Source organism: Streptopelia decaocto (genome assembly GCF_964273445.1).
Source record: "Streptopelia decaocto genome assembly, chromosome: 28".
Classification (NCBI taxonomy): domain Eukaryota; kingdom Metazoa; phylum Chordata; class Aves; order Columbiformes; family Columbidae; genus Streptopelia; species Streptopelia decaocto.
This window is the reverse complement of record NC_138683.1, coordinates 912,815-924,769: the sequence shown is the minus strand read 5'-3', so window position 1 is coordinate 924,769 and position 11,955 is coordinate 912,815. Positions and strand designations below refer to the sequence as shown.

Genomic DNA, 11,955 nt, shown 5'->3' with positions numbered 1-11,955 from the left:
CATTTTGCCCCCTGAGGTGACTTTCCCGCCATTTCGCCCCCTGACCTAATTCCGCCGCCATTTCCCCCCCATTTCCTGCCATTTTGATCCCATTTCCTGCCATTTTGCCCCCTGAGGTGATTCTGGCGCCATTTTGATCCCATTTCCCGCCATTTTGCCCCCTGAGGTGATTCTGGCACCATTTTGATCCCATTTCCCACCATTTTGAGCCCATATCCCACCATTTTGAGCCGACTTGTCGCCGCCATTATGACTCAATTTGTGGCCATTTTGATCCCATTTCCCACCATTTTGACCTTCAGGTGATTTTGCCGCCATTTTGATCCCGTTTCCCACCATTTTAACCCCATTTCCTGCTATTTTGAGTCCATTTGTTGTTGCCATTTTGATCCCATTTCCCACCATTTTGCTCCTGAGGTGATTTTGGCGCCATTTTGATCCCATTTCCTACCATTTCGATCCCATTTCCCACCATTATGCCCCTGAGGTGATTTTGCCGCCATTTTGCTCCTGAGGTGATTCTGGCGCCATTTTGAATCCCATTTCCCGCCATTTTGATCCCATTTCCCCCCATTTTGAGCCCATTTCTCGCCATTTTGATCCCATTTCCCGCCATTTTGATCCCATTTCCCACCATTTTGAGCCCATTTCCCACCATTTTGAGCCCATTTCCCACCATTTTGATCCCATTTCCCGCCATTTTCACCCTGAGGTGATTTTCCCGCCATTTTGCCCCCTGAGGTGATTCTGGTGCCGTTTTGACCGTATTTCCCACCATTTTGATCCCGTTTCCCACCATTTCGATCCCATTTCATTTCCCACCATTTTGACCTTGAGGTGATTTTGCTGCCATTTTGCTCTTGAGGTGATTCCGCCACCATTTTGATCCCATTTCCCACCATTTTGAGCCCATATCCCACCATTTTGATCCCATTTCCCACCATTTTGTCCCGACTTGTCATCGCCATTATGACTCAATTTGTGGCCATTTTGATCCCATTTCCCACCATTTTGATCCCATTTCCCACCATTTTGCCCCTGAGGTGATTTTGGCGCCATTTTGATCCCATTTCCCGCCATTTTGCCCATGAGGTGATTTTGCCGCCATTTTGATCCCATTTCCCGCCATTTTGACCCTGAGGTGATTCTGGCGCCATTTTCATCCCATTTCCCACCATTTTGATCCCATTTCACACCATTTTGATCCCATTTCCCACCATTTTGCTCCTGAGGTGATTTTGGCACCATTTTGATCCCATTTCCCACCATTTTGATCCCATTTCCCGCCATTTTGCCCATGAGGTGATTTTGCCGCCATTTTGATCCCATTTCCCGCCATTTTGCCCCCTGAGGTGATTCTGGCGCCATTTTCATCCCATTTCCCACCATTTTGATCCCATTTCACACCATTTTGTTCCCTGAGGTGATTCTGGCGCCATTTTGATTCTGACCTGATTCTGGCGCCATTTTGGCCCCATTTCCCCCCATTTTGCCCCCTGAGGTGATTTTCCCGCCATTTCGCCCCCTGAGGTGATTCCGCCGCCATCTCCCCCCCATTTCCCACCATATTAACCCCCTCCCCTCCCCCACCCCCCATTCCAGACCACCACAGAGGGCACCCAGGACCCCAAAGAAGCCCCCAACGAAACCCCCAAGGCCGAAGAGGAGGAAGAGGAGGAGGAGGAGGACTCGGCGGCGCTGATGGAGCGGCTGTGCCGCTTCCTGTACGCCAAGGACCGCACGGACCGCATCCGCACCTGCGCCATCTTGTGCCACATCTACCACCACGCGCTGCACGGCCGCTGGTTCCAGGCGCGCGACCTCATGCTCATGTCGCACCTGCAGGACAACATCCAGCACGCCGACCCCCCCGTGCAGGTGGGTGGGACCCACGGGGACCCATGGAGACCATGGAGACCCATGGAGACCCATAGGTTCCTCATGATCTTCCATCTTCTCCACACCCTCCATCTTGGTCTCCATTGGGTTCCTCATGATCTTCCATCTTCTCCATCTTCTCCAAATCCTCCATCTTGGTTTCTATGGTTCCTTCATCATCTCCATTGGGTTCCTCATGACCTTCCATTGACTCCATGTTCTCCACACTCTCCATCTTGGTCTCCATTGGGTTCCTCATGACCTTCCATCCACTTCATCTCCTCCAAAACCTCCATCTTGATCTCTATGGTTCCCTCATCATCTCCATTGGGTTCCTCATGACCTTCCATTGACTCCACCTTCTCCAAACCCTCCATCTTGATCTCCATTGGGTTCCTCATGACCTTCCATTGACTCCACCTTCTCCAAACCCTCCATCTTGGTCTCCATTGGGTTCCTCATGACCTTCCATTAACTCCATCCACACCAAATCCTCCATCTTGGTCTCCATTGGGTTCCTCATGACCTTCCATCTTCTCCAAATCCTCCATCTTGGTCTCCATTGGGTTCCTCACGACCTTCCATTGACTCCACCTACTCCAAACCCTCCATCTTGATCTCCATTGGGTTCCTCATGACCTTCCATTAACTCTATCTTCTCCAAACCCTCCATCTTGATCTCCATTGGGTTCCTCATGACCTTCCATTAACTCCATCTTCTCCAAACCCTCCATCTTGATCTCCATTGGGTTCCTCATGACCTTCCATCTTCTCCACACCCTCCATCTTGATCTCCATTGGGTTCCTCATGACCTTCCATTGATTTCACCTACTCCAAACCCTCCATCTTGATCTCTATGGTTCTTCCACCATCTCCATTGGGTTCCTCATGACCTTCCATCTTCTCCAAATCCTCCATCTTGATCCCCATTGGGTTCCTCATGACCTTCCATCCACTTTATCTCCTCCAAATCCTCCATCTTGATCTCCATTGGGTTCCTCATGACCTTCCATTGACTCCATCCCCTCCAAACCCTCCATCTTGATCTCCATTGGCTTCCTCATGACCTTCCATTGACTCCATCCCCTCCAAACCCTCCATCTTGATCTCCATTGGGTTCCTCATGACCTTCCATCTTCTCCAAACCCTCCATCTTGATCTCCATTGGCTTCCTCATGACCTTCCATTGACTCCATCCCCTCCAAACCCTCCATCTTGATCTCCATTGGGTTCCTCATGACCTTCCATTGACTCCACCTTCTCCAAACCCTCCATCTTGATCTCCATTGGGTTCCTCATGACCTTCCATTGACTCCACCTTCTCCAAGTCCTCCATCTTGGTCTCCATTGGGTTCGTCATGACCTTCCATTGATTCTACCTACTCCAAATCCTCCATCTTGGTCTCCATTGGGTTCCTCATGACCTTCCATCTTCTCCAAATCCTCCATCTTGATCTCCATTGGGTTCTTCATGACCTTCCATCTTCTCCACCTTCTCCAAATCCTCCATCTTGGATTCCATTGGTCTTCCATCATCTCCATTGGGTTCTTCATGACCTTCCATTGACTCCACCTTCTCCAAATCCTCCATCTTGATCTCTATGGTTCTTCCACCATCTCCTTGACCTCCCATTGGCTCCACCTTCTCCAACCCTCCATGTTGCCCCTGCAGATCCTGTACAACCGCACCATGGTCCAGCTGGGCATCTGCGCCTTCCGCGAGGGGCTGATCAAGGACGCCCACAACGCGCTGCTGGACATCCAGTCGTCGGGCCGCGCCAAAGAGCTTCTGGGCCAGGGGCTTCTCCTCCGCAGCCTCCAGGAGCGCAACCCGGAGCAGGAGAAGGTGGAGAAGCGCCGCCAGGTCCCCTTCCACATGCACGTCAACCTGGAGCTGCTCGAGTGCGTCTACCTGGTGGCCGCCATGCTGCTGGAGATCCCCTACATGGCGGCGCACGAGTTCGACGCGCGCCGCCGCATGATCAGCAAGCAGTTCCACCACCAGCTGCGCGTCGGGGAGAGGCAGCCGCTGCTCGGTGAGGAAACGGCCCAAAATCGACTTGATTTCACCCAAAAACCACATGTTTTCCTCATGGAAATAGTGGGGTTTGTCCCCGTGAGAAATCTCGGGGTTTTCCCGCCAAAATTGCATGCTTTTCCCACCAAAATGTCACCTTTTTTCCCCACCAAATGTCTTGTCTTTTCCTGACAAAATATCACGTTGTTTTCCACCAAATTACACGGGTTTTTTCCACCAAAATGTCCCTTTTTTCCCCACCAAAATATCCTGTTTTTTCCCGTCAAAATATCACTTTTTTCCCGCCAAAATATCCTGTTTTTTCCTGACAAAATATCCTGACAAAATATCCCCTTTTTTTTCCCACCAAAATATCACTTTTTTGCGGCCAAAATGTCCCTTTTTTTCCACCAAATTACACGCCAAAATATCTCGGTTTTTTCCACCAAAATATCACGTTTTTCCCACCAAAATATCATGTTTTTTTCCTGACAAAAATATCCCATTTTTCCTGACAAATCACTTTTTTTCCCGCCAAAATGTCCCGTCTTTTCCTGACAAAATGTCACGTTTTTTCCCGCCAAAATACCCCATTTTTTTCCTGGCAAAATTATCACGGTTTTCCCACCAAAATATCATGGTTTTTCCTGACAAAATATTGTGTTTTTTCTCACCAAAATATTGCGTTTTTTTCCACCAAAATATTCCTGGTTTTTCCCACCAAAATATCCAGTTTTTTCCCCAAAAAATATCTCGTTTTTTCCCGTCAAAATATCACGTTTTTTCCTGACAAAATATCATGGTTTTCCCACCAAAATATCCCTTTTTTTTCCCCTCCAAAACCTCATTTCCTCCCCTCACCAAATCCCCTCGTTTTCCTCCCCAAAGCCTCATTTTTTGCCCAAAAAGCCCTTTTTTAGCCCCAGGGCGGGGCCGCCATGCTGCTCGGATTCCAACATGGCGGCAGTTCCACCACCAGCTGCGCGTCGGGGAGAGGCAGCCGCTGCTCGGTGAGGAAACGGCCCAAAATCGACTTGATTTCACCCAAAAAACACATGTTTTCCTCATGGAAATAGCGGGGTTTGTCCCCAGAAAAAATTCCATAAGTTTCCCGCCAGAATTGCGTGTTTTTCCCGCCAAAATGGCGCGTTTTTCCCGCCTAAATGTCCCTTTTTTCCCCACAAAATATCAAAATATCCCCCAATCCCCCCCCAAAAAACCCCCAAAACCCCCCTTTTTCCCCCCATTTTCCCCCATTTCCCCCCCATTTTCCCCCCATTCCCCCCCATATTCCCCCATTTCCCCCCATTTCCCCCCATTCCCCCCATTTCCCTCCCTGAGGCGACTCCTCGGCCGCCATCTTGAACCCCCCAACTCCCCCATTATTCCCCCATTTCCCCCCCATTTTCCCCCCTTTTCCCCCCCATTTCCCCCCATTTCCCCCCATTTCAAGCCCCCAACCCCCCATTTCCCTCCCTGAGGCGACTCCTCGGCGGCCATCTTGAATCCCCCAACTCCCCCCTTTTTTCCCCCATTTCCCCCCCATTTTTCCCCCCATTCCCCCCATTCCCCCCATTGTTCCCCCATTTCCCCCCATATTCCCCCATTATTCCCCTATTTCCCCCCATTTCCCTCCCTGAGGCGCCTCCTCGGCGGCCATCTTGAATCCCCCAATCCCCCCAAAAAAACCCCCCAAAACCCCATTTTTTCCCCCCATCCCCCCCCATTTTCCCCCCATATTCCCCCATTATCCCTCCATTCCCCCCCATTTCCCCCCATTCCCCCCATTCCCCCCATTTCCCTCCCTGAGGCGCCTCCTCGGCGGCCATCTTGAATCCCCCAATCCCCCCCAAAACAAACCCCAAAACCCCATTTTTTCCCCCCATTTCCCCCCATTTCAAGCCTCTCTGGCCCCATATCCCCCCATAACCCCCATTTCCCCCCATTCCCCCCATTTCCCTCCCTGAGGCGACTCCTCGGCCGCCATCTTGAATCCCCCAATCCCCCCCCAAAAAAACCCTAAAACCCCCCTTTTTCCCCCCATTTCCCCCCATTTTCCCCTCAAAATCCCTTTTCTACGTCTTAGAACCCCCATAACCCCCATTTCCCCCCCATTCCTCCCATTTCAAGCCCCCAACCTCCATTTCCCTCCCTGAGGCGACTCCTCGGCGGCCATCTTGAATCCCCCAATCCCCCCCAAAACAAACCCCAAAACCCCATTTTTTCCCCCATTTCCCCCCATTTCAAGCCTCTCTGGCCCCATATCACCCCATAACCCCCATTTCACCCCATAACCCCCATTTCCCTCCCTGAGGCGACTCCTCGGCCGCCATCTTGAACCCCCCAACTCCCCCATTATTCCCCCATTTCCCCCCCATTTTTCCCCCATTTCCCCCCCATTTTTCCCCCCATTCCCCCTATTCCCCCCCATTTCCCCCCATTTTCCCCCCAAAATCCCTATTTTAAGCCTCCAAACCCCCATTTCCCTCCCTGAGGTGATTCCTCGGCCGCCATCTTGAACCCCCCAACTCCCCCATTTTCCCCCATTATTCCCCCATTTTCCCCCCATTTTTGGCCTCTCTGGCCCCATATCACCCCATAACCCCCATTTCCCCCCATTTCCCCTCCAATCCCCCATTTCCCTCCCTGAGGCGACTCCTCGGCGGCCATCTTGAATCCCCCAATCCCCCCAAAAAAACCCCCCAAAACCCCATTTTTTCCCCCCATTTCCCCCCCATTTCTCCCCCCCTGACCCCCCCCCGCCATTTTCCCCCCCCAGGGCCCCCCGAGTCCATGCGGGAGCACGTGGTGGCCGCCTCCAAGGCCATGAAGACGGGCGACTGGCGCAGCTGCCACGGCTTCGTGGTCAACGACAAGATGAACGGGAAGGTCTGGGACCTGTTCCCCCAGGCCGACCGCGTGCGCGCCATGCTGGTCAGGTGGGCGTGGTCATGGGCGGGGCCTCTCTGGGGCTCCGCCCTCCGGCCGCCATCTTGGCGGCTTCAAGACCCATTGGCCATCAACCTCCATTTTGAGGCCTTTAGGTCCATTTTGGGGCCTTTAGACCCATATGGTGGGTGTGGCCAGGTGGGCGTGGTCAAGTGGGTGTGGTCATGGGCGCCATCTTGGCATCTTCAACACCCATTGGCCATCAAGCTGCATCTTGGGCCTTCAACACCCATTGGCCATCAAGCTCCATTTTGGGGCCTTTAGGTCCATTTTGGGGCCTTTAGACCCATTGGGTGGTGGCCAAGTGGGTGTGGTCAAGTGGGTGTGGTCGTGGGCGTGGCCTCTCTGGGGCTCCGCCCTCCGGCCGCCATCTTGGCGCCTTCAACACCCATTGGCCATCAACCTCCATTTTGGGGCCTTTAGACCCATTTGGTTGTGGCCAAGTGGGTGTGGTCAGGTGGGTGTGGTCAGGTGGGCGTGGCCTCTCTGGGGCTCCGCCCTCCGGCCGCCATCTTGGCTCCTTCATCATGTCTCCTCCGTTTTGTCTCCTCCATCTTGTCTCTTCCGTCCGCCATCTTGTCTCCTCCATCTTGTCTCTTCCATCTTGTCTCCTCCATCCACCATCTTGTCCCCTCCATCTTGTTTCCGCCATCTTGTCTCTTCCGTCTTCCATCTTGTCTCTTCCATCCACCATCTTGTCTTCTCCATCATGTCTCCTCCATCTTGTTGCCACCATCTTGTCTCTTTTGTCCTCCATCTTGTCTCTTCCGTCCTCCATCTTGTCTCTTCCGTCCACCATCTTGTCTCTTCCGTCCGCCATCTTGTCTCTTCCGTCCTCCATCTTGTCTCCTCCATCTTGTTTCTTCTGTCCTCCATCTTGTCTCCGCCATCTTGTCTTTCCTGTCCACCATCTTGTCTCCTCCATCTTGTCTCCTCCATCCACCATCTTGTCTCCTCCATCTTGTCTCTTCCGTCCGCCATCTTGTCTCCTCCATCTTGTCCCCCCCGCCCTCCACATCGCACCCCCCTCCCCGTCGGCCATCTTGCCCCCCAGCTGACCCGTCGGCCATCTTGTCCCGCAGGAAGATCCAGGAGGAGTCGCTGCGCACGTATCTCTTCACCTACAGCAGCGTCTACGACTCCATCAGGTGACGCCGGGCGGGGCGGGGGGCGTGGCCTGGGGGGGGTGTGGGCGGGGTCAGGCGCTGACTCCGCCCCCTCTTGTGCTCAGCATGGAGACGCTGGCGGCCATGTTTGAGCTGGACCTGCCCACGGTGCACAGCATCATCAGCAAGATGATCATCAACGAGGAGCTCATGGTGAGACCCATAGGGACCATAGAGACCCATAGAGACCCATAGAGACCCATAGGGACCCATAGGGACCCATAGAGACCATAGAGACCCATAGGGACCCATAGAGACCCATAGAGACCCATAGGGACCCATAGAGACCATAGAGACCCATAGAGACCCATAGAGACCCATAGGGACCCATAGGGACCCATAGAGACCATAGAGACCCATAGAGACCCATAGGGACCCATAGAGACCATAGGGACCCATAGAGACCATAGGGACCCATAGAGACCCATAGGGACCCATAGGGACCATAGAGACCATAGAGACCCATAGAGACCCATAGAGACCCATAGAGACCATTGAGCCCCATAGAGACCCATAGGGACCCATAGAGACCATAGAGACCCATAGGGACCATAGAGACCATAGAGACCCATAGAGACCCATAGAGACCATAGAGACCCATAGAGACCCATAGGGACCCATAGAGACCCATAGGGACCTATAGGGACCCATAGGGACCATAGAGACCCATAGAGACCATAGAGACCCATAGGGACCCATAGAGACCCATAGGGACCCATAGGGACCCATAGAGACCCATAGAGACCATAGAGACCATAGAGACCCATAGGGACCCATTTCCCTCCCTGAGGTGATTCCTTGGCCGCCATTTTGAATCCTCCAATTCCCCCCTAAAAAAGCCCCAAAATCGCCCTTTTTCACCCCATTTTAGGTCTCTCTGGACCCATAGTGACCCATAGCACCCCATAGTGCCCCATAACCCCCATTTCCCCCCGAAAATCCCTATTTTAAGGCAAAAAAAAACCCCATTTCCCTCCCTGAGGTGATTCCTCGGCCGCCATTTTGAATCCCCCAATTCCCCCCTAAAAAAGCCCCAAAAACCCCCTTTTTCACCCCATTTTAGGTCTCTCTGGACCCATAGTGACCCATAGCACCCCATAGTGCCCCATAACCCCCATTTCCCCCCGAAAATCCCTATTTTAAGGCAAAAAAAAACCCCATTTCCCTCCCTGAGGTGATTCCTCGGCCGCCATTTTGAATCCCCCAATTCCCCCCTAAAAAAGCCCCAAAATTGCCGTTTTTCGCCCCATTTCAGGCCTCTCTGGACCAGCCCACGTCCACGGTCATGATGCACCGCACGGAACCCACGAACCAGCAGAATTTGGCCCTTCAATTGGCCGAAAAATTGGGCAATTTGGTGGAAAACAACGAGCGCGTCTTCGACCACAAACAGGGGACGTACGGGGGGTATTTCCGAGGTACCAAAACCCCCCAAAAGCACGCGTTTTCACCCCAAAAAACCCCACAATTTCAACCCAAAATCCGCCATAAAACTCAATTTTACCCCGAATTGCCAATTTCACCCCAAAAAACTTAAATTTTACCACAAAAACGCCACAATTTCAGCCCTAAAATCCACCAAGTTCACCCCCAAACCCCTCAAGTTTTAGGCCCCAAAACACCTCAATTTTGGCCCAAAATCCTCCAATTTTACCCCAAAATGCCACAATTTCCCCCCCAAATCTCAAATTCATCCCCAAAAAAGTCAATTTAACCCCAAAACGCACAATTTTACCCCCAAAACTCCACAATTTTACCCCCAAAACCCCACAATTTTACCCCAAAATCCCCCAATTTCACCCCAAAATGCCACAATTTCACCCCCAAATCTCAAATTCATCCCCAAAAAAGTCAATTTAACCCCAAAACGCACAATTTTACCCCCAAAACCCCACAATTTTACCCCAAAATGCCACAATTTCACCCCCAAATCTCAATTTCATCCCCCAAAAACTCAATTTAACCCCAAAACGCACAATTTTACCCCCAAAACTCCACAATTTTACCCCAAAATGCCACAATTTCACCCCCAAATCTCAATTTCATCCCCAAAAAAGTCAATTTAACCCCAAAACCCACAATTTTACCCCCCAAACTCCACAATTTTACCCCCAAAACCCCACAATTTTACCCCCAAAATCCCCCAATTTCACCCCAAAATGCCACAATTTCACCCCCAAATCTCAAATTCATCCCCAAAAAACTCAATTTAACCCCAAAACCCACAATTTTACCCCCAAAATTCCACAATTTTACCCCCAAAACCCCACAATTTCACCCCAAAAACGTCCATTTCAGCCCCATTGGTTTCAGTGGGGTAGACCTGGCACCCCATAGATCCCAATGGGGCTGGTGGGTTTTGGGGGGCACTTATGGGGCTGGGAGCTGTGGGGCGGAATCTATGGGGCTGGGGCAATGCTATGGGGTGGGATCTATGGGGCTGGGTGCTATGGGGCAGGATCTATAGCTCCATATATAGGGTAGACCTGGCAGCCCCATTGGTTTCAATGGGTAGACCTGGCAGCCCATTGGTTTCAATGGGTAGACCTGGCAGCCCATTGGTTTCAATGGGGTTTTGTGGGTCTTGGACAGCACTTATGGGGCTGGGAGCTGTGCGGTGGGATCTATGGGGCTGGGGCAACGCTATGGGGTGGCATCTATGGGGCTGGAACCTATGGGGTGGGATCTATGGGGCTGGGAACACTGGGATCTCTATGGGGTAGACCTGCTGGCCCCATTGGTTTCAATGGGGTAGACCTGGCATCCCATGGGTTCTATGGGGTTTTGTGGGTCTTGGGCAGCACTTATGGGGCTGGGAGCTGTGGGGTGGGATCTATGGGGCTGGGGCAACGCTATGGGGTGGCATCTATGGGGCTGGAACCTATGGGGTGGGATCTATGGGGCTGGAAACTTGGGGATCTCTATGGGGTAGACCTGGTGGCCCCATTGGGTTCAATGGGTAGACCTGGCAGCCCATTGGTTTCAATGGGGTTTAGTGGGTCTTGGAAAGCACTTATGGGGCTGGGACTTATGGGGCTGGGAGCTATGGGGCAGCCCCACATATCACCCCATCTCTCGCCCCATAGATCAGAAGGACGGCTACCGGAAAGGCGACGGCGGCTACTTACGCCGGGGGGGCTACCGGCAACAGGACCGCGGCTCCAACTACTGACCCGCCCCATAGATCCTGCCCCATAGATCCCGCCCCATAGATCCCGCCCCATAGATCCCAAGTCCCTTCAAAAACTGCCCCAATTTAACCCCAAAACTGTGATTTCACCCCAAATTTCAGCCCCAACCAAAGAACTTCCAGCCCCAAATGGGCTCGTCCTGCCCTATAGGGCAACGGGGACCCCCCGCTATGGGGCTGCCCCATAGATTCTGGTCACTACGTTGGTTTCCCACCCGATTTTGACCCCGTTTCCACCCTTTTTCCCCCAAAATTAAGTCATTCCCCGCCCCATAGATCCCGCCCCATAGATCCCACCCCATAGATCCCACCCCATAGATCCCACCCCATAGATCCCGCCCTATAGATCCCGCCACATAGATCCGCCCCATAGACCTGCCCTATAGATCCCGCCCCATAGATCCCGCCCCATAGATCCTGCCCCATAGATCCCACCCCATAGATCCCACCCCATAGATCATTCCCTATGGGTCCCAGCCCCATAGATCCGCCCCATAGATCCCGCCCCATAGATCCCGCCCCATAGATCCTGCCCCATAGATCCGCCCCATAGACCCGCCCTATAGATCCCGCCCCATAGATCCGCCCCATAGATCCCACCCCATAGGGCTCAGAGCTATAGAGGCTGCCCCATAGCGCCCACCCAGCCCCATAGATCCCGCCCCATAGATCCCGCCCCATATATCCCACACCCAATAAACCACTGACCCGTGTTGCGCCGAGTTAACGAGTCATTAATTAACCCCAATGGGGG

At 52.7% G+C, this 11,955-nt stretch overlaps 2 protein-coding genes across 2 annotated transcripts in view; both read left to right on the top strand.

The window, feature by feature from the left end:
• The window catches only part of LOC309450727 (E3 ubiquitin-protein ligase BRE1B-like), a 152,807-nt gene that overhangs the window by 119,913 nt on the left and 20,939 nt on the right, over nucleotides 1-11,955 (top strand). The window lies entirely within an intron of this gene.
• LOC309450731 (eukaryotic translation initiation factor 3 subunit C-like) lies at nucleotides 1,584-11,914 on the top strand. Its single transcript, XM_082073799.1, has 7 exons — nucleotides 1,584-1,878; nucleotides 3,552-3,915; nucleotides 6,676-6,835; nucleotides 7,928-7,993; nucleotides 8,077-8,164; nucleotides 9,267-9,429; nucleotides 11,098-11,914. Exons 1-7 carry the CDS (start codon nucleotides 1,702-1,704, stop codon nucleotides 11,181-11,183), a joined length of 1,104 nt encoding a protein of 367 aa, XP_081929925.1. The 5' UTR covers nucleotides 1,584-1,701; the 3' UTR covers nucleotides 11,184-11,914.

Coding starts and splice junctions, on each gene's coding strand:
- LOC309450731 (XM_082073799.1), top strand. CDS start 1,702: ATGGAGCGGCTGTGCCGCTTCCTGTACGCCAAGGACCGCACGGACCGC. Junction 8,165..9,266: donor TCATCAACGAGGAGCTCATG/GTGAGACCCATA, acceptor GCCCCATTTCAG/GCCTCTCTGGACCAGCCCAC. Junction 9,430..11,097: donor GTACGGGGGGTATTTCCGAG/GTACCAAAACCC, acceptor CTCGCCCCATAG/ATCAGAAGGACGGCTACCGG.